Source organism: Bombina bombina, chromosome 6 (assembly GCF_027579735.1).
Source record: "Bombina bombina isolate aBomBom1 chromosome 6, aBomBom1.pri, whole genome shotgun sequence".
In the NCBI taxonomy this organism is placed as follows: Eukaryota; Metazoa; Chordata; class Amphibia; order Anura; family Bombinatoridae; genus Bombina; species Bombina bombina.
Window position 1 is genome coordinate 293,126,495 of NC_069504.1, and position 20,451 is coordinate 293,146,945.

Sequence of the window (20,451 nt, forward strand, 5' to 3'; positions counted from 1 at the left end):
AGTCCTGTTGTCTTTGTGAATGCCACTGAGAGCTACAAAAACAAGCCCTATCCTTCATGCTGCAAAAACATTTCAAGATTGTTTTTAATGCCCAGTTTTAATAGCAGTTGTCTATCCACCATTATTTTAATAGGAAGCATTGTTAGGAAAATTAAATTTGAACATATTTCTTAAAATGGGCTAGATTACAAGTGAAGAGCTAAATTATTGCGCTCCCGCAAACTGGCAGATTTGCCCTTTTGTGGGTGTGTGGCAATTAACCAGCCATTAAGTGGCTGGTTATTGCTACCATGAGCTTGCGGTAGCAATTAGTGCTCAGAAAACTAACCAGAGATTAGATCTCTGGTTAATTTTCTAAAAGTGTCCCAAATGCCTTCAAAATAGAGGGCATTATAGTTTTTTTTATTATTTGGGGCTTTAATGTTGGTGGGAGTGGGGTGTTAGAAGAATAAATGGGATTGAAAAGTGCCTTTACATTGCGGTCTATGGGTACTGTGTGACCGTAGTGTAAATATATATGTATATGCTTATTTGCATACATATTTATGTGTTAATATGTGTATATACACATATTAACATATATATATATATATATATATATATATATATATATATATATATATGTATATACATATATATATATATTTAAAAATGCTGCACTACTCACTGTGCGAGGTTCTGATGCCGTCTCTGACCGCATCAGAATGAGACTCCCATAGGAGCCTATTGAAGTGCGCTCCTTCCTAGCAAGGTGAACGCGAGCTCTTATTCACACTGGGATTGACTTGTGATTCCAGCACACATTTGCATGCGCAGGTATTACAAAGTGCAGCGCTAATATCACTTGCACGCAAGCAATATTTAGCTCTCCACTTGTAATCTAGCCCTATGTTTTGAAGCTCCAGAAAAGGTAAGACATTTTTCACATTAACTGAGTATTGATAAAGTTTAAATTTTAGTTAAATATTATTCAAATGCAAAAGAACAAAAAGGCACATGCAACACTTTGTAATTACAAGACTGTTCTGTCCTCTTACAATAAAATGCTAGATGAGTGTTAAATGTTTTGAATGTATTAACATCTAGTTTGCTGGAATTGTTTTAATTCCAAATTATACCCATCACTTTACTTTTTTTGAAGATTCAATTCAGACTTTTTACTGGAATATAAAACATATTTAAATGAAAAGCTGCATTAAATTAAGTTAAACACAAGTTAAAAATAAATGTTTTCAAGGACATGAGGTAGCCACTGTCATTTTGCTAGCAAAAATTCCACAGTATTTAAGTTCCTTATCTTTTCAAAGGCCAATTATATATAGATATTATTTCAGGTTTAGGCTTGTGAAGCCTGTCAAGTGGTCTACCAGTTCTCAGAATTGAAAAACTGTTAATTTAAAGGGAAAAGGGGACAAAATAAATAATAAATGTATATTGCCAGGTTATTTTACTATGCAAAATTACAAATGTTATATTACAAACTCAATGTGTTATATATCTATTTAAGGACAACCTGTTGTGCAAAACTAAAATGTAACTATATTTAAGCAATACCATGAAGTAATTTCTACATTGTATCCTGTTTTGTTCCTTTCTGTCAATATGTAGTCGCTCAAAACACATACCCTACTTGACATATCTTTCACTGTGAATATCAGAGATTATGATAACTGCTCAAACATGCACATTCCCCAGAGGCCATAATATAGGAACAACATGCACAGACAAACATGGTCTGACCCAGTCAAATACCTTAAGGGATCTTAAATAACACATTCCATATATGTTTAAAAAATATGCTCCAATTTTCTTGCAACCTGTGGGTGAAATACTGTCACTGTTATCTCAAAAGCAAGACACAAGGGAATATAACATATCTGAAAGGTTGTTTGAGTTTTCTTACAGTGATTGTTTTTCACAAACGAAACAGTTAGATCCCTATGCTAATTATCAGTTATTCGGTTTTATTCTATTAATTTGGCTTTACCTACATGGTTATTGAAATTTTTGTTTTCCCACAATTACCAGCTGTACTTTGGATGTGTACATTTCTGAACAAGTATTGTTTTACATTCACCTGCACTGCTGTGAACATGTTTGTACTTAGTTTGCATTAAGGCACATCCCCTATAAAAACCTGGTCACAAAGGCGCCATTTCATTTGAACATCTATGCAACCATGTCTTGAGAGTGCATGGGTTCATATTTTACAGTTTCAGTACTGTTAAAATCTAGTTTAAAAATATATCATAAGTCCATGTACTAGAAACCCATAGCCTATGTTTTGTTTTATGATCATGCCAAATCAGAAACAATACTTTTAATAAACATAAATATTGCAAAATACAATACTTGTGAAATATTTTAAAGTGCCAATATAGTCACTGAGCAATCATGCCAAGATACAAACGGTATTCAGATAGCAGTGGGGATGATGGATTTGGATCACAATAGCCTAAGCTCACACATGTAAATAAGCATTTTCCTTACAAACTGAACAAAAGGGTTGATTGAAAAAAAACTGTACTGTATCCTTAAAGGGACATAAAACTCAACATTTTTATTTTATGATTCAGATAAAGCAAACAATTATAAACAACTTTCCAATTTACTTCAGCTATCTAATTTGCTTTGTTCTCTGGTATTCTTTTTTGATAAGCATATATAGGTAGGCTCAGGTGGCTGTACATATATGCCTATTTTCATTGGCTTACTGATGTGTTCAGATATCTCAGAGTAGTGCATTGCTGCTCCTTCAATAAAGGGTACAAAGAAAATTAAGCTAAATTAACAATAGAAGTCAATTGGAAAGTTGTTTAAAATGGCATGCTCTATCTGAATCATGAAATAAAAACGTTTTTTTTTTTCATGTCCCTTTAAGATATGTTATGTCAGTTTTGGGTGACCTCCCAGTTTCTATCTCTACAACAGTTAGACATTTGCGGGTTTCAGGCTTTTAATGCATGGATTAATTTTGCATTGTTATCACTTGGAAAAAACCCAACCAATTTGGAAGGAAAGCAAAAAAAAATAAAAAAAATGACTCCAGATTCAGGTTTGTACGAACAGAGATGTATAATCAATCACTTACATATTGAAAGAGTTGACATTAACATACTGATTCATCAATAGAACATAAACATAGTAGTATTATCTCTGCAAGAACTTAAGAAATTAAATACATATGGCTAAACCTAGGCACTAACAAAAAAAGAGTACAGACTACTTAGAAATACTAAATAGCTATCTAATATGGTAGGAGAAAAGAGGAAGGAAGAAAAAAAAGAAAAAACTCAGGGTAAAATGAGGAAATTTGTACTCTCCCTAGTCTTGGAACCCACCTGATATGATCTCCATATACATCTTTTTACTATACCAATTACATTGTAAAGGCCAGTTTGGGGTCTAAGGAATCCCATGGATCCCAGAATTCACAGGGAAAATCATTCTGTAATTTACAATTGTAGCCATTGCCTCTATATTCTTATATCTAGGGTGGTCTTTTTCCAGTTTCTAACAACAGAATATTTGGTAGCTATCAGGAGCTATTCATTAGAGCCTCTGTTATTATTATTATCAGGTATTTGTAGAGCGCCAAAAGATTCTGCAACACTATAAACATAAACGGTATACAATATAACATTTATAGGGAACAAATGGGTAGAGGGCCCTGCCGAGAGTTGCACTGTTGTAGTTGGTTCTTATGAAAGTGAACTACATACAGCTGGACTCATAGGCTTACAAGCTAAGCAGTTCAAAGGGATAGCAATGGAGTTAGGAAGGTTAGTGTAGGTTGCATGCATCCTTGAATAGTAGATTCTTTAGGGAGTGCTGGAAACTTTCAAAACTAGGGGAGAGTCTTGTGGAGTAAGGCAGAGAGTTCCATAGGATGGGAGCCAATCTGGGGAAGTCTTATAAATGAAAATGTGAGGCGGTAACAAGAGTGGAGGAGAGTAGGAGATCATGAGCAGAGTGAAAGGGATGGGAGGGAGAGTATCTGGAGACAAGGTCTGAGATGTAGAGGGGAGCAGTGCAGTTGAGGGCTTTGTATGTCAAAATGAGAATTTTATGGTTAATCCTGAAGGCAAGAGGAAGCCAGTGAAGGGATTGGCAGAGAGGTGCAGCAGATGAAGAGCAACGTGTAAGGAAGATGAGCCTGGCAGAAGCATTATGGGTTGTAAAGGAGCTAGGCGGCAGCTAGGGAAACCAGAGAAAATGGAGTTGCAGAAGTCGAGGTTGGAATGGATGAGAGTGTGTATTAGAATCTTAGTTGAGTCTTGTGTAAGGAAATGTCTCATTTTAGAGATGTTTTTAAGGTGGAAGTGGCAGTCTTTAGCCAAGGACTGAATGTGACGAGTGAAAGAAAGATTTGAGTAAAGTGTGACCCCAAGACATCGGGCATGTGGGGTAGGGGTAATGATGGAGTTATTGTCAGTTATAGAGAAATGGGCGGGTAGAGATTTTGGAAGAAGGGGGGAATATAAGGAGCTCGGAGAGATTTATCTTGAGGAAGTGAGAGGACATCCAAGATGAGATATGAGAGAAACAGTTAGTGACACGGTTTAGCAAGGAAGAAGATAGGTCTGGTGCAGAGAGGTAGATTTGGGTGTCATCAGCATACAAATGATAATGAAACCCCTGGGACTTTATTAAGGAACCTAATGATGACGTGTAGGTTGAGAAGAGAAGGGGCCAAGAACAGAGCCTTGCGGTACCCCAACAGAAAGTGGTAATGGGGCAGAGGATGCCCCAGAGTAGGCTACACTAAAGGTATGGTTAGACAGATAAGAAGAGAACCACGAGAAAGCTGTGTTGCAAATGCTGAAGTATTGGAGGGTTTGGAGAAAAAGAGGGTGGTTGACAGTATCAAAGGCTGCAGACAGATCAAGGAGAATAAGCAGAGAGAAGTGGCTTTTCGATTTTGCAGTAAGTAGGTCATTGGTAACCTTAACAATTGCTGTTTCTGTGGAGTGATGGGGGCAAAATCCAGATTGCAGTGGGTCAAAGAGGGAGTTAAATGTATGAAAATGGTATAGACATGCATATACTAGCTTTTCAAGAAGCTTTAAGGCAAGAGGGAGTAGGGAAATAGGGTGGTTGTTGGATAGGGAGGTTGGATCGAGAGAAGGTTTTTTGAGGATAGGTGTGACCAGTGCATGTTTTAGAGATGAGGGAAATATACCAGAGCTGAGGGAGAGGTTAAAAAAGTGTGTGAGTATAGGAGTAAGGGTAGAAGAGAGGGAGGGGTGTAGCTGTGAGGGAATGGGGTCGAGGGGACAAGTAGTCAGGTGAGAGGACAGTATAAGGACAGAAACTTCTTCCTCTGTAACATGGGCAAAAGAGCTAAATTCATGGCTATGTGGGTTTTGGATGATTGTGAGCTTTTGAGGGGGTGGGAGACCGGTAGTATGTTGAGAGCTAATTTCATTTCTGATGGAGTCGATTTTGTTATTGAATTAGCTAGCAAAATATTGAGCTGAGAGAGCAGTTGTAGTAGAAGGTGGGGGTGGGCGGAGAAGAGTATTGAACATGGAGAACAGATGGTTTGGGTATGAAGAAAGAGTAGAAATAAGATTAGAGAAGTAGTGTTGCTTATATAGATTAATGGCAGAATAGTAAGAGTTTAAGATGAACTTGTAGTGAAGAAAGGCAGCTGAACTCCGAGATTTCCTCCAGTGTCACTCAGCAGTATGGGAACATCTGCATAGGTTCAGTGTCAGAGGAGTATGCCATGGCTGAGGATGAGTGTATGATTTCCTAGATATGGTAGGTGGGGCCAGATTGTCAAGGACCGATGTAAGGGTGGAGTTATAGTGGCAGATAGATTCATCAGGGCAGGAAAATGAGGGAATGGAAGAGAAGAGAGGTTTGAGAGAGCTAGTGAGCTGTTGCTGATCTAATGACTTGATGCTTCCGTGAAGTTTGGTGTGAGGGTTAGAAGGAGGGAGAGTTGTAGGGAGGGATGTGATGTTACAAGTGAAGAGGTGATGGTGAGAAATAGGAAAAGGGGAGTTTGTGAAGTTTTTGATAGTATCAGATCAAGGGAGTGACCATCTTTGTGAGTGGGAGAGTCAGTCCACTGTGACAGGCCAAAAGAAGAAATGAGTTGCAGAAGTTGTTTTGCAGAGGAGGCAGTGGGATTGTGAATAGGGAGGTTGAGGTCACCAAGAATGAGGGCAGGGGTATCTGAGGAAAAGAAATAAGGTAGCCAGGTGGCAAAGTGATCTAGAAATAGAGTTGGGGAGCCAGGGGGCGGTATATGACTGCAACACATATAGAGAGGGAATAAGTGAACCATGTGTGTTTTGAATTAAGAAAATGTGAGGGAAGAGAAGGTCTGTATTTGTTGTTGAAAGGTGCAACGAGAGGAAAGTAAAATACCAACAACACCTCCTTGTCTATTATCAGACCTAGGAGTATGGCTGAATTGAAGACCCCCATGTGACAGTGCAGCAGAGGATGCTGTGTCTGAAAGAGAGAGCCAGGTTTATGTGAGAGCCAGAAGGTTAAGAGAGTGGGAGATAAAGAGGTCATGGATAGAATTGAGCTTGTTGCAATCAGAGCGAGAGTTCCAAAGTGCACAAGTGAAGGAGGTGGTGGCTTTAGATGCAAGAGGAATGAGATTAAGGTTACCAGAGGGTTTTTTTTCAAGTCTGTTTAAAGGCACACATGGTTGTGCAAGGCTAGGAAGTTGTGGGGGGGCCAGGATTAGGTAAGATGTCACCAGCAGCTAGTATGAGCAAGAGGGAGAGTGACATAAGATGAAATGCATATTTGCAGTAATGAGACTGTTTTTGGGATGAGGGGGAGAGAGAATCTTTAGAAATGTGTGAAGTTCATGAATACAAAAGTAAGGTGAGGTTAAGAGAGATGTGCTAATAAACAGTGCAGGTGGTGGGGGGATGGAGTAATTGAATAAAGTTGTGTGTTATAGAGTCAAAAGGTAGCAAAAAGGAATGTGAAGATATTGAGCATTTTTACAAACTAAGCAAACAGTGGATAAAACACAGTATTACAAAACAAAACTTGCCTTGTCCCTTGTCCAATCCTTGTTCAAGTCTTGTGTAATTATTTTGCTGAATTCTTAGTGCCTCACTTATAAATGTTCACTGAAGAGATGTCAACAGATGATGTTACAATACTGCTATCTAAACCTGCAATGCTACCCCATAGCAGAGTTACATTTTTTAGGACAGAACATTCAGCTAATTCCAATAAATTAGTTAATGACATGCTCATAGACAGTCAAAGGCCAATTGACAAAATTTGATTCACAGTGAGATAAGTTAAAAAATAGGCAATAGAATTTGGAGGAGGCTAGGGATATACCATTAGTGAACTTATAAATTTAGGAATTATCACAAGGATTGACAAGGATTGAACATTACATAGCTAAAGACAAGAAATCAGCAACGTAAATACATTTCACAGACTACAGACACATACCAAAAGAGAGACTAAGACTGAGTACAATTGCAGCAGAAAACAGTGAATTTGGCAGGAGATGAAGTAGGACCTAATTCACATACCAAAAGAGAGACTTAGACAGAGTACAATTGCACCAGAAAACAGTGAATTTGAGTTTCAGGGCCAAGAATATTTGGGAGTCCTAACAGGATACACAATTTAAAAGTTCATGTCCTCTAGACATGATGGGAAGTCCCATTGTCTTTATTTCTCCTCCAACAGACTGAGGAATGGGCTGGAAACATTTTATGTAATTTGAATGGAACTAAATGCCACATTTTCAGTAGTTTATAATACCGCAATTAGTTTGCTAATCTCTGACATATATTGTCTTAATCAAAGTAGGGCAAAAGAAGCTTTACAACCTGGAAGCCGAAATTCCATCTAACTTCCTAGTGTTGGGGGGGGTCTAGGCTGCTCCTAAAATAATCCTCAGGGGTTTCATTAAAAGGGTGAGAAGGAGGGGAGTCAATGGACAACTCTGGCACATCCAATTACATATAGAGAATATTGGGGAGATGAAGCCCACACCTCAAACCCTTGCTGTAGAGGTCAAGTATGAAATATCCACTGCTTCCAAAATGACTTAGTGATGGAAAATACCTCTAGAGGTTTGAACATATTATTCCACTGCACCCTGTTATATGTCTTTTCTGCATCCATTGAGAAGTGAGGAGGAAAATGACCATGTCTGCCATTTTAAAGTAAAACTTATTTAAACAGCTGCATTTCTAGTGGATTTGATTGCCATAGAACAGAAAAACAACCAAGCTTATTTTTCCACAAAAAAAACTCTATTTTAAACGGGGTATATTGAGCTAAACAGGGTCTTTTGCAGGTCATAGCAAGGCCTGCTTCATTAAAGTGCTTGTTTACTGATATTGCCTATTAAGCTAATTATGTATTTTTCCTTACAGCCTGTTGAATTTAGATAATTATGCTTCAATGGCTAAATCCTAATAACCAATAATGTATTATTTTTCTGTCCATTTAAAGGGACAGTCTACACCAGAATTTTCATTGTTTTAAAAGATAGATAATCCCTTTATTACCCATTCCCCAGTTTTGCAAAACCAACACAGTTATATTAATATACTTTTAACCTCTGAGATTATCTTGTATCTAAGTCTCTGCAAACTGCGCCTTTATTTCAGTTCTTTTGACAGACTTGCAGTTTAGCCAATCAATGCTTGCTCCCAGATAACTTCACATGCACGAGCACAGTGTTATCTATATGAAATACGTGAACTAACACCCTCTAGAGGTGAAAAACTGTTAAAATGCATTCTGAAAAGAGGTGGCCTTCAAGGTCTAAGAAATTAGCATATGAACCTCCTAGGTTAAGCTTTCAACTAAGAATACCAAGAGAACAAAACAAAATTGGTGATAAAAGTAAATTGGAAAATTGTTTAAAATTACATGCCCTATCTGAATCATGAAAGTTTCATTTGGACTAGACTGTCCCATTAATTTAATATTAAAGCTAACATTCAAAAGTGCCTCTTGCCATTGTAATTTTTTTAGGAATAAAAAACATTGAAATTAAATCTAAAAATTAAAACAATGGCAAAAATACCTGTGAAGCATGACAGATTATATAAGAGAGTGTTATAGGTATTTAAACAGATTTATTTAATCTGATTTATTTAATCTTACATACCTTATGGGGATTTGCTAATCAGTTTTTTTCACATTATATTAATATTGATTAGTTTTATCTTGATTTATATTCTTTGAAGAATTTGCCAGTTTTTTGTGATTTTTCTTTCTTCACCTGAATATCTAATTATATTCTGATGCTTCACTCAACTTGCAAACATGCAGGTGTTCCAACTGTTTCTTAGCTGTCAGCAACTACTGTTTCATTATTTTTATCTTTACACATTTCCATGTTTGCATTTCAATCACAGTTCCTCAGTTTTCATTTACTCTTTCAGGATGGTTTTGAGATATATAGTGATGATGTTGATCGATATGAAATATGCTAGTAGAGAGAAGGAACAATATTTTTTGTGTCATTACACTGTAATATAAAACACATTGGAATCTAAAGTAAAAAAAAAAAATGTGTGTGACAAAGAGAAACATTAACCATTTATTTAAGTCACAAAAAGATTAAATGATTAAAGCAGGTTTTATATTTTAGAAAAATGTAGTGTGTATGATGGTAAAGTACATCTAAAATTATATTGTTAGCAAATCATTACTCAATTCAAATAAAGGAGCATATTCCACTTGAAAATAAAATATATTTTTTATGAAAACTTCCACACAATATACATGGAGTTTTGGGGTAAATTCTATGGCCTAGATTACGAGTTGTGCGTTAGGGTTAAAAAGCAGCGTTTTAACACCCGCTGCTTTTTAATACCCGCTGGTATTACGAGTCTTGCAGGTACATGTGTACCTCTCACTTTTTTGGCCAGACTCGGAAATACCGCAAATCCACTTACGTCAATTGCGTATCCTATATTTTCAATAGGATTTGCATAGCGCCGGTGTTAGGAGTCTGACAAAAAGTGAGCAGTACACCCTCTCCTGTCAAGACTGGTACCACATTTTAAAGTCAGTGGTTAAGAGTTTTACACTACAACGCTGTAGCATAAAGATCTTAACTAAAGTTCTAAAAAGTACACTAACACCCATAAACTACCTATTAACCCCTAAACCGAGGCCCTCCCACATCGTAAACAATAAAAAAAAAAATATTTTAACCCCTAATCTGCCAAACCGGACATTGCCGCCACTATAATAAACATATTAACCCCTAAACAGCCGCACTCCAGCATCGCAAACACTAGTTACATATTATTAACCCCTAATCTGCCATCCCTAACATCGCCACCACCTACCTACATTTATTAACCCCTAATCTGCCGCCCCAACGTCTCTGCCACTATATTAAATGTATTAACCCCTAAACCTAAGTCTAACCCTAACCCCCCCAACTTAAATATAATTGCAATAAATCTAAATAAAATTACTATTATTAACTAAATAATTCCCATTTAAAACTAAATACTTACCTGTAAAATAAACCTTAAAATAGCTACAATATAACTAATAGTTACATTGTAGCTAGCTTAGGGTTTATTTTTATTTTACAGACAACTTTGTACTTATTTTAACTAGGTACAATAGTTATTAAATAGTTATTAACTATTTAATAACTACCTAGTTAAAATAAAGACAAATTTACATGTAAAATAAAACCAAACCTAAGTTACACTAACACCTAACACTACACTATAATTAAATAAATTATCTAAATTAAATACAATTAATTACAATTAAATAAAATTATCTAAAGTACAAAAAAAAAAACACTAAATTACAGAAAATAATAAAGAAATTACACGATTTTTAAACTAATTACACCTACTCTAATCCCCCTAACAAAATAAAAAAGCCCCCCAAAATAAAAAAAGCCCTACCCTACACTAAATTACAAATAGCCCTTAAAAGGACCTTTTGCGGGGCATTGCCCCAAAGTAATCAGCTCTTTTACCTGTAAAAAAAAAGTACAAATATCCCCCCAACATTAAAACCCACCACCCACACAACCAAACCTACTCTAAAAACCACCCAATCCCCCCTTAAAAAAACTTAACACTAACCCCTTGAAGATCACCTTACTGGGAGACGTCTTCACCCAACCAGGCACAAGTGGTCCTCCAGACAGGCAGAAGTCTTCATCCACCCGGGCAGAAGTGGTCCGCAAGACAGGCAGAAGTCTTCATCCAGACGGCATCTTCTATCTTCATCCATCCGGTGCGGAGCAGGTCCATCTTCAAGATATCCAATGCAGAGCATCCTCTTCTGTCCATGGCGGACAAATGAATGAAGGTTCCTTTAAATGACATCATCCAAGATGGAGTCCCTTCAATTCCGATTGGCTGATAAAATTCTATCAGCCAATCGGAATTAAGGTAGAAAAAATCCTATTGGCTGATGCAATCAGCCAATAGGATTGAACTTCAATCCTATTGGCTGATCCAATTAGCCAATAGGATTGATTTGGCATTCTATTGGCTGTTTCAATCAGCCAATAGAATGTCAGTTCAATCCTATTGGCTGATTGCATCAGCCAATAGGATTTTTTCTACCTTAATTCCGATTGGCTGATAGAATTCTATCCCCTAAACCTAAGTCTAACCCTAACCCCCCGAACTTAAATATAATTGCAATAAATCTAAATAAAATTACTATCATTAACTAAATAATTCCCATTTAAAACTAAATACTTACCTGTAAAAAAAACCTAAAATAGCTACAATATAACTAATAGTTACATTATAGCTATCTTAGGGTTTATTTTTTATTTTACAGACAACTTTATATTTATTTTAACTAGGTACAATAGTTATTAAATAGTTATTAACTATTTAATAACTACCTAGTTAAAATAAAGACAAATTTACCTGTAAAATAAAATCAAACCTAAGTTACACTAACACCTAACACTACACTATAATTAAATAAATTACCTAAATTAAATACAATTAATTACAATTAAATAAAATTATCTAAAGTACAAAAAAAACAAACACTAAATTACAGAAAATAATAAAGAAATTACACGATTTTTAAACTAATTACAGCTACTCTAATCCCCCTAACAAAATAAAAAAGCCCCCCAAAATAAAAAAGCCCTACCCTACACTAAATTACAAATAGTCCTTAAAAGGGCCTTTTGCGGGGCATTGACCCAAAGTAATCAGCTCTTTTACCTGTAAAAAAAAAGTACAAATACCCCCCCAACATTAAAACCCACCACCCACACAACCAACCCTACTCTAAAACCCACCCAATCCCCCCTTAAAAAAACCTAACACTAACACCTTGAAGATCACCTTACTGGGAGACGTCTTCACCCAACCGGGCACAAGTGGTCCTCCAGACGGGCAGAAGTCTTCATCCACCCAGGCAGAAGTCTTCATCCAGGCGGCATCTTCTATCTTCATCCATCCGGCGTGGAGCAGGTCCATCTTCAAGACATCCAATGCAGAGCATCCTCTTCTGTCCACGGCGGACAACTGAATGAAGGTTCCTTTAAATTACATCATCCAAGATGGCGTCCCTTCAATTCCAATTGGCTGATAAAATTCTATCAGCTAATCGGAATTAAGGTAGAAAAAATCCTATTGGCTGATGCAATCATCCAATAGGATTGAACTTCAATCCTTTTGGCTAATCCAATCAGCCAATAGGATTTAGTTGGCATTCTATTGGCTGTTTCAATCAGCCAATAGAATTCCAGTCCAATCCTATAGGCTGATTGCATCAGCCAATAGGATTTTTTCTACCTTAATTCCGATTGGCTGATAGAATTCTATCAGCCAATCGGAATTGAAGGGACACCATCTTGGATGACATAATTTTAAGGAACCTTCATTCAGTCGTCAGACGTGGACAGAAGAGGATGCTCCGCGTCGGATGTCTTGAAGATGGACCCGCTCCGCACCGGATGGATGAAGATAGAAGATGCAGTCTGGATGAAGACTTCTGCCCGTCTGGAGGACCACTTCTGCCCGGTTGGATGAAGACTTCTGCCCGTCTGGAGGACCACTTCTGCCCGGATGGGTGAAGACATCTCCCGGTAAGGTGATCTTCAAGGGGTTAGTGTTAGGTTTTTAAGGGGGGATTATGTGGGTTTTAGAGTAGGGTTGGCTGTGTGGGTGGTGGGTTTTAATGTTGGGGGGTATTTGTACTTTTTTTACAGGTAAAAGAGATGATTACTTTGGGGCAATGCCCCGCAGAAGGCACTTTTAAGGGCTATTTGTAATTTAGTGTAGGGTAGGGCTTTTTTTATTTTGGGGGGCTTTTTTATTTTGTTAGGGGGATTCGAGTAGGTGTAATTAGTTTAAAAATCTTGTAATTTCTATATTATTTTCTGTAATTTAGTGGGGGGGGGGTTCCGTACATTAGATAATTTTATTTAATTGTAATTAATTGTATTTAATTTAGGTAATTCATTTAATTATAGTGCAGTGTTAGGTGTAATTGTAACTTAGGTTAGGTTTTATTTTATAGGTAAATTTGTCTTTATTTTAACTAGGTAGTTATTAAATTGTTAATAACTATTTAATAACTATTGCACCTAGTTAAAATAAATACAAAGTTGCCTGTAAAATAAAAATAAATCCTAAACTAGCTACAATGTAACTATTAGTTATATTGTAGCTAGCTTATGGTTTATTTTATAGGTAAGTATTTAGTTTTAAATAGGAATTATTTAGTTAATTGTAGTAATTTTATTTAGATTTATTTTAATTATATTTAAGATAGGGGGTTTTAGGGTTAGACTTAGGTTTAGGGGTTAATAACTTTATTATAGTGGCGGCGACGTTGGGGGCGGCAGATTAGGGGTTAATAAATGTAGGTGGGTTGCGGTGACATAGGGGGCAGCATATTAGGGGTTAATAAATATAATGTTGGTATCGGCAATGTTGGGGGCAGCAGATTAGGGATTAATAAGTATAATGTAGGTGGCGGCGGTGTCCGGAGCGGCAGATTAGGGATTAATAATATAATACATGTGGCGGCAATGTTGGGGGCGGCATATTAGGGGTTAATAAGTGTAGGATTAGGGGTGTTTAGACTCGGGGTTCATGTTAGGGTGTTAGGTGTAGACATAAAATATGTTTCCCCATAGGAATCAATGGGGTTGCGTTAGGAGCTTTACGCTGCTTTTTTGCAGGTGTTAGGTTTTTTTTTCAGCCGGCTCTCCCCCATTGATTCCTATGGGGAAATTGTGCACAAGCACATTTTACCAGCTCACCGCTAACGTAAGCAGCGCTGGTATTAAAGTGAGATGTGGAGCTAAATTTTGCTCTATGCTCACTTTTTGCGGCTAACGCCGGGTTTGTTAAAACCCGTAATACCAGCTCTGTTTGTAAGTGAGTGGTGAACATAAACTGCTCGTTAGCACCGCACAGCCTCTAACGCAAAACTCGTAATCTTGGAGTATGTTTTTAACCACGATAAAAGTATGTATTATTATTCAACTGAAATAAAATCTAACTTAAAGGAAGAATAATTGTGTAATTGTATTTCATTATATTGTGTTTTAAATCCTTTTTTTATATATCTATTTTTTATTGCAGGTTAGGACTTAGTTTAAACAACATTGCTAGTGTTGAAAATGGATCCATAGCAAATGTACCTCATTTAAGGGAACTTCACCTAGATCACAACTCTCTGACACAAGTGCCTGGTGGACTCGGCGAACACAAATATATTCAGGTACAGAATTCAATGTGTGAACATTAACCAAAGCCTCCAGTTAAAACAGTCAAAAAGACAAAGCACACTTTGTAGAGTTAAGTTACAGGGAAAAGCAGGCAAAACACATACACTTTTACCTTTTAGACATGTGCAGCCATGAAAATTTTAGTTCGGCTGAATTTTTCGGAAAGAATATTTAGGGAAATTAGTTTCCTCACATATTCATTGACTGCACAATTTATTAAGCAAAATTAATAATGAATATTCTTAAAACATTTACATTCATTTTGTTAAAATAAATGTCCAAAAGCTGCAGGTGAAAAAGTTAAGTTTTCTTACCTTTGGTGCACTGGAGAGCAGCGCTAACCCGGTCCTCTTCTTCACGCAACCCTGACATTGCTAATTGGAGGCTTAGTGCTGGGGCTCCTAGGGTCTGCAATAAAGGACCTTTAGTGCAGGCCCGGGGAGCTGCTGCCCTAAGCCTACTATTAGCACAGCCAGAGATCTGTGAAGAAGAGAACCAGGTAAGCAGCTCTCCAGGGTGCAAAATTTAAGTTTTTTAACCATTTAAAGGAAACAAATTAATACTTATGAATTTTATCAGTATTTATTAATTTTCTTTACATTTCTAAGTGCACTCATTCTAATATTCTGTTTCATCACAAAAACCAAATGCAAATGTATATATATATATAAATATTACTATGTATAATTGAACATTTTAGCCTAGGTTACAAGTAGGGCACACATGTATTACTTATTAGCACTGTTGTGTGTTAGCATTGTTTGAGTGCAATCAATAGCACTTCTATTTTTGCACTTATTTTGAAAGTCCAAACTTATTTTTTTCATCACTTGAGCGGTAGTCTAAGGCACACAAACATCTAAGGCACACAAACATCTAAGGCACACAAACATCTAAGGCACACAAACATCTAAGGCACACAAACATCTAAGGCACACAAACATCTAAGGCACACAAACATCTAAGGCACACAAACATCTAAGGCACACAAACATCTAAGGCACCCAAACATCTGTTTTTGGGGAGCACAGTAAAATGTATGTTGGATATTGCCCAAGGTCTAAGCTGAAGCTGAGCAAGTATTGGAGTTCTTCATGTAGTTCTGTGCTATAGTATTAATAAGCGCTACATTTTACAGCAGTAATTTTGATTGTGGTCTAGTGGACTCATTGTGCTTGTATTACAAGTGGTGAGTTAATATTGCTTGCTGCGCTATACATTAAAATTATAGCGTGCTCTAAAAATGGTTCTGGCCCATTAAGATGCTTTGATTAAAATGTTTAACCATCTACTTGCAATACCAGATTTTGCCTTATTCTTAGTGCAAGACCAATTTACAATATATTTATATAGTTGTAATCAAAATTATTCAAACCCATTGCAATTTAATTTTTTTGTCAAAATGTACAGACTTTCAGCTGTTTACAATGAAGCAATTGAAATAGCTCAACACAACAAATACTTCAAGTGGTTTCCCAAATGCAACTGAAAATGTAACATTTAATGAATTCTGCAGTCACACAATTATTCAACCCCCTCAATAGAATCCCTCACAACAGCAAAAATATGCAAAACAGGTGTTGTTTTACGCACACCTGATGCAACTAAAAAAAGGGCTTCATTAGTTGCACCAGGTCTGCTTGAGCTTGAAAAAAAATGTTTTAACCTTTTTTTATTTTTTCCAGATCCCCAAGACTTACACCATTGGAAAGGTTAGGTGATTACCTTTCCAATGGTGGGTCTGTAGCTGCTTAGATGCCTGAGATACAGGTTTCTAAGCAGCATGCCCCCTTTCCCTATATTTTATATTGACAAATTGTTAATAAAGTTGCGCAGTGATGTCACCACATCATTGTGCGCGACGTCATCACGCAAAACGTGATGCCCCGGCAATGCCTGTCACTCTACAGGCGCGATCGCCAGGGTAGGAGCGGGTGGGAGCCCCCAGATCTCCCTCAAGGTGGGAGAGTGCTAGTGATGGCTCTGAGCTGTCATTAGCACCAGAGTGGGAAACTCTGTGACATCTCAGAGCCGTCATTAGCACTCAAAGGGTTCATTTACACTGTAATGCGCGTACTAATCGCAGAAGGTTTCTATGCCAGATGTACACCACTACTGACCCAAAAGCACAAGAAAAGTCAGCTCCAATATGCTCAAAATCATATAAATAAGCCACAGAAGTTTTGGGATTCTGTTCTGTGGAGCGATGAAACAAAACTGGAACTTTTCAGCTCGATGGATCAGCGGTATGTCTGGAGGAAGAAGAATGAAGCCTACACTGAAAAGAACACTGCCTACAGTTAAGCATGGTGGTGACTCAGGGCTGCTTTGCATCCTCTGGCACTGAAAACCTGCTGCGTGTGGAAGGCAAGATAGATTCATTGAAGTATCAGGAGATCCTAGGAAAAAATGTCATGCCATCTGTGAGGAACCTGAAGCTTGGGCGTAATTGTATCTTCCATCAGGACAATGATCCAAAGCATACCTCAAATTCCACCAAGGCTTGATTGCATAAGTCCTGGAAGATTCTACAATGGCCATCACAGTCTCTGGTGGGATTTGAAGAAGGCTTTTGCAGCATTCAAATGTAATAATATTACTGAACTGGAGGCCATTGCTCATGAGGAATGGGCTAAGATTCCTCAGGAATGCTGCCAGGAGCTGGTGTCTGGCTATGCATCTTGCTTTTGATGTAGGTCATAACAGCAAAAGGGTGCTCTAAGTACTAAAGATGCTTGCCATGAAGGGGTTGAATAATTTTGAGACTGCAGAATTCATTAAAAGTTGAATTTGGGGAAACCACTTGAAGCATTTGTTGTATTTAGCTTTTTCAATTGCTTTTGTTTGATTTGTTCATTGCAAACCGCTGAAAGTCTGTAAGTTTTGACAATAAACCTGATTTGCAATGGGGGTTGAATAATTTTGATTTCATCTGTATATATGTATATATATATATATATATATATATATATATATATATATATATATATATATATATATATATATTAGAGAAGTGGGAATGTTTCACAATATTCAAAAAATGAAACAAATTTTAACACATTTGTTTGTTTAATTTTCAAATGTTTGTACAACATTCTAACATTTGTTTAATGTGATAGTATTTCTAATGTTTTCTTTAAATGTAATATTCAATTCAAATTTTTCTAATAATTCAATTTGAATTATGCAATATTCAAATTCGAAAAATTTGAATCAACATATTTGTAATAGTATTTCTAATGCTCTCTTTAAATGTTGTGTTCAAATTATGCAATATATTCGATATAGAAACTTTTGAATTGATATACTTGTATCTATAATGTATCAATTTACTAAATTCCCTACCACATGAACTATTGAACTTCTGAATAGTATTTGTTAAATCAAATGTTAAATTATAAAATTTTGAATGTGGATTTTTGATCTAAATATGAACATTCAAAAATGAAAATGACATTCGAAAAACGGAAATAGCATTTGATTACCGATCTTTAATTGATTTTCATTCTTATCAACATTCTATTGTCCAAAACGAATATCCACAAGACTATTCATTCTACTAAATAAATTACACTTTTAGCACATTCACCCAGCCTGAATATATATGCATTTCATATATTTTTCACATTTTCTTTTTTCAGGTGGTATACCTTCATAACAATAAAATTGCTGCTGTTGGAACTAATGATTTTTGTCCACCTGGCTATAACACAAAGAAAGCCTCATATTCAGGTGTCAGTCTATTCAGCAATCCTGTGCAATACTGGGAAATACAGCCAGTTGCTTTCAGATGCATATATGAACGTTCTGCTATACAGCTGGGAAACTACAAGTAAATTGTAATATATGTTAATATGTTGTATTTCAAATAAAGCCCTTTGTTTTGTTTGTGTGTTAAAGATGATAACAACTAATAAAACAGTGAAATACTGAAAAATATACCCCACCAAACCCTACAAAAATAAAGAAAATAAAAAATATAATTATTAATTACTTTAATGGAATATTGGTTGCATCAATCACAAAAAATGGACAGGCAACATAAATAGTTTTTAGGTCTTAAATTTTTTTTTCTGTTTCATCAATTCAGTATTATACATGATGTGTAATAAAGAATTCAATTTGCATTGGTGACTATGAGCAGTTTATTTTATGAAAGATTATTTTTTTTCTCTTTTTTTTTCCATCCAAAATAGTATAGTCTTAGTCACGACAAAAACAAAATAATTATCTTAAGTGATTGTTATTATATGAGCAAATATGTTTCTTAATTATACAATAATTTTTTTTTTCTTTCTTGTTTTATACCAAGAGAGCTCACTTTTCTGGACACATATTCTGGACCATATTTTGTACTTAAGAACACTAAAAATAAAAATGCCATAAATACATATAAATGTATATTTTTTATAAATTGTGATGAATGCTTTCTCTACTGTGAGGGGGACATCTCCAATATTTCTGCTATATCCTCTAAGTATATTTCTTTCAAAATTTTTAGAAATTATAATAAAAAAAATATCAACATTTTAGAAATTATAATAATAAATAAAGTTTTCTCACTGGAGAGGAAGTTTTGGTTTGTTCGGTACCATGATCATGTTGAGTACAATGGGAAATTTCAATAAACATCATACAGTATGTAGTTATGTGGAACTATAAATATTTTTTTACTTATATTTCATCCGCATTCACTTATATTTCATCTATATTTACTTTAACGTGACTATATGAGTCACAATGATGTCAACTACCATGCATGCTTTATTTAAATAATGGAATATTTTTCACATTTTTATATGATATTTTTTAACATATCATTATTCAAAGCTTGGAGATTTTTCTCTATTCTTCTAAAGAACCTTAAATTGTGTTCAGATTCATAGCTCCGTAAACACCATAACATCTTTATTTTTAACTCCATAATATTGTTACATCTAACCATTGATCTATTTTCATAGAAAAAACAACAACTCTTTAACATAAAATGTATTTGTTCTACCAGTCTCTTAATGTTTTATGTTTATTTAGTTTTTGAAATATTCACTATAAGTTTTATAATTTTAGATGTATTTTTGTGTCGGTACCGAATATGTAATAGTTTTTCTTACTCTATTTACGAGTGTTCCAGTAGAAAGTTTGTTTGGCTTGTCTGTTAAAGATACAACACAAATCTATGAAGTAACTGAAAAACAAATTGTTTGCTTTCAACTGTTATATAAATAAAAAAAAATATTGTGTAAAACAACTGATTGAATTTGACTATGGTCTTCCCTCTTGCCTGTTGAGCATTCCGTTTGTAGAAAATGAATTGAAAAATGAGGAAAAATATCAGAAAGTGGAACATCTCAATATAGATGATTTACACAAATGCAAACAAATATTGGAGTTTTTGCTCCTCTTTCAGGTGATCATTAAATATAATAATAGCACTAAAAAAATGAAGTATCAATATTAACAGGATAGAAAATAAAGATATAATTGCAAGATTTTTTTTCCTGCTATCTTGCAATAAATTTATATATATGGGGAATTTCAAATGGTTTTGAATGCATTCAAACCTTGTTTGCTACACTTGCCTTATTTGAAGGAACCAATCCAGAGTTTTTACTGGAATAGACATAACTAGCCACTGTCATTTTGTCAGCAATGTCTCCATTGTTTTGCAATATGTTCTTTTATCACCCCTGTTCAAGTTAAAGGGACAGTCTATACCAGAATTTTTATTATTT

General features: G+C 35.7%; 1 protein-coding gene across 1 annotated transcript in view; it reads left to right on the forward strand.

The window, feature by feature from the left end:
* Nucleotides 1–19,967, forward strand: part of DCN (decorin) — a 100,896-nt gene extending 80,929 nt beyond the window's left edge. Inside the window, exons 7-8 of the mRNA XM_053716905.1 lie at nt 14,574–14,712; nt 18,361–19,967. Coding sequence (XP_053572880.1) covers nt 14,574–14,712; nt 18,361–18,555 — 334 coding nt within the window. The 3' untranslated portion in view covers nt 18,556–19,967. The remainder of the gene's footprint in view (nt 1–14,573; nt 14,713–18,360) is intronic.
* Nucleotides 19,968–20,451: the final 484 nt, after the last annotated feature.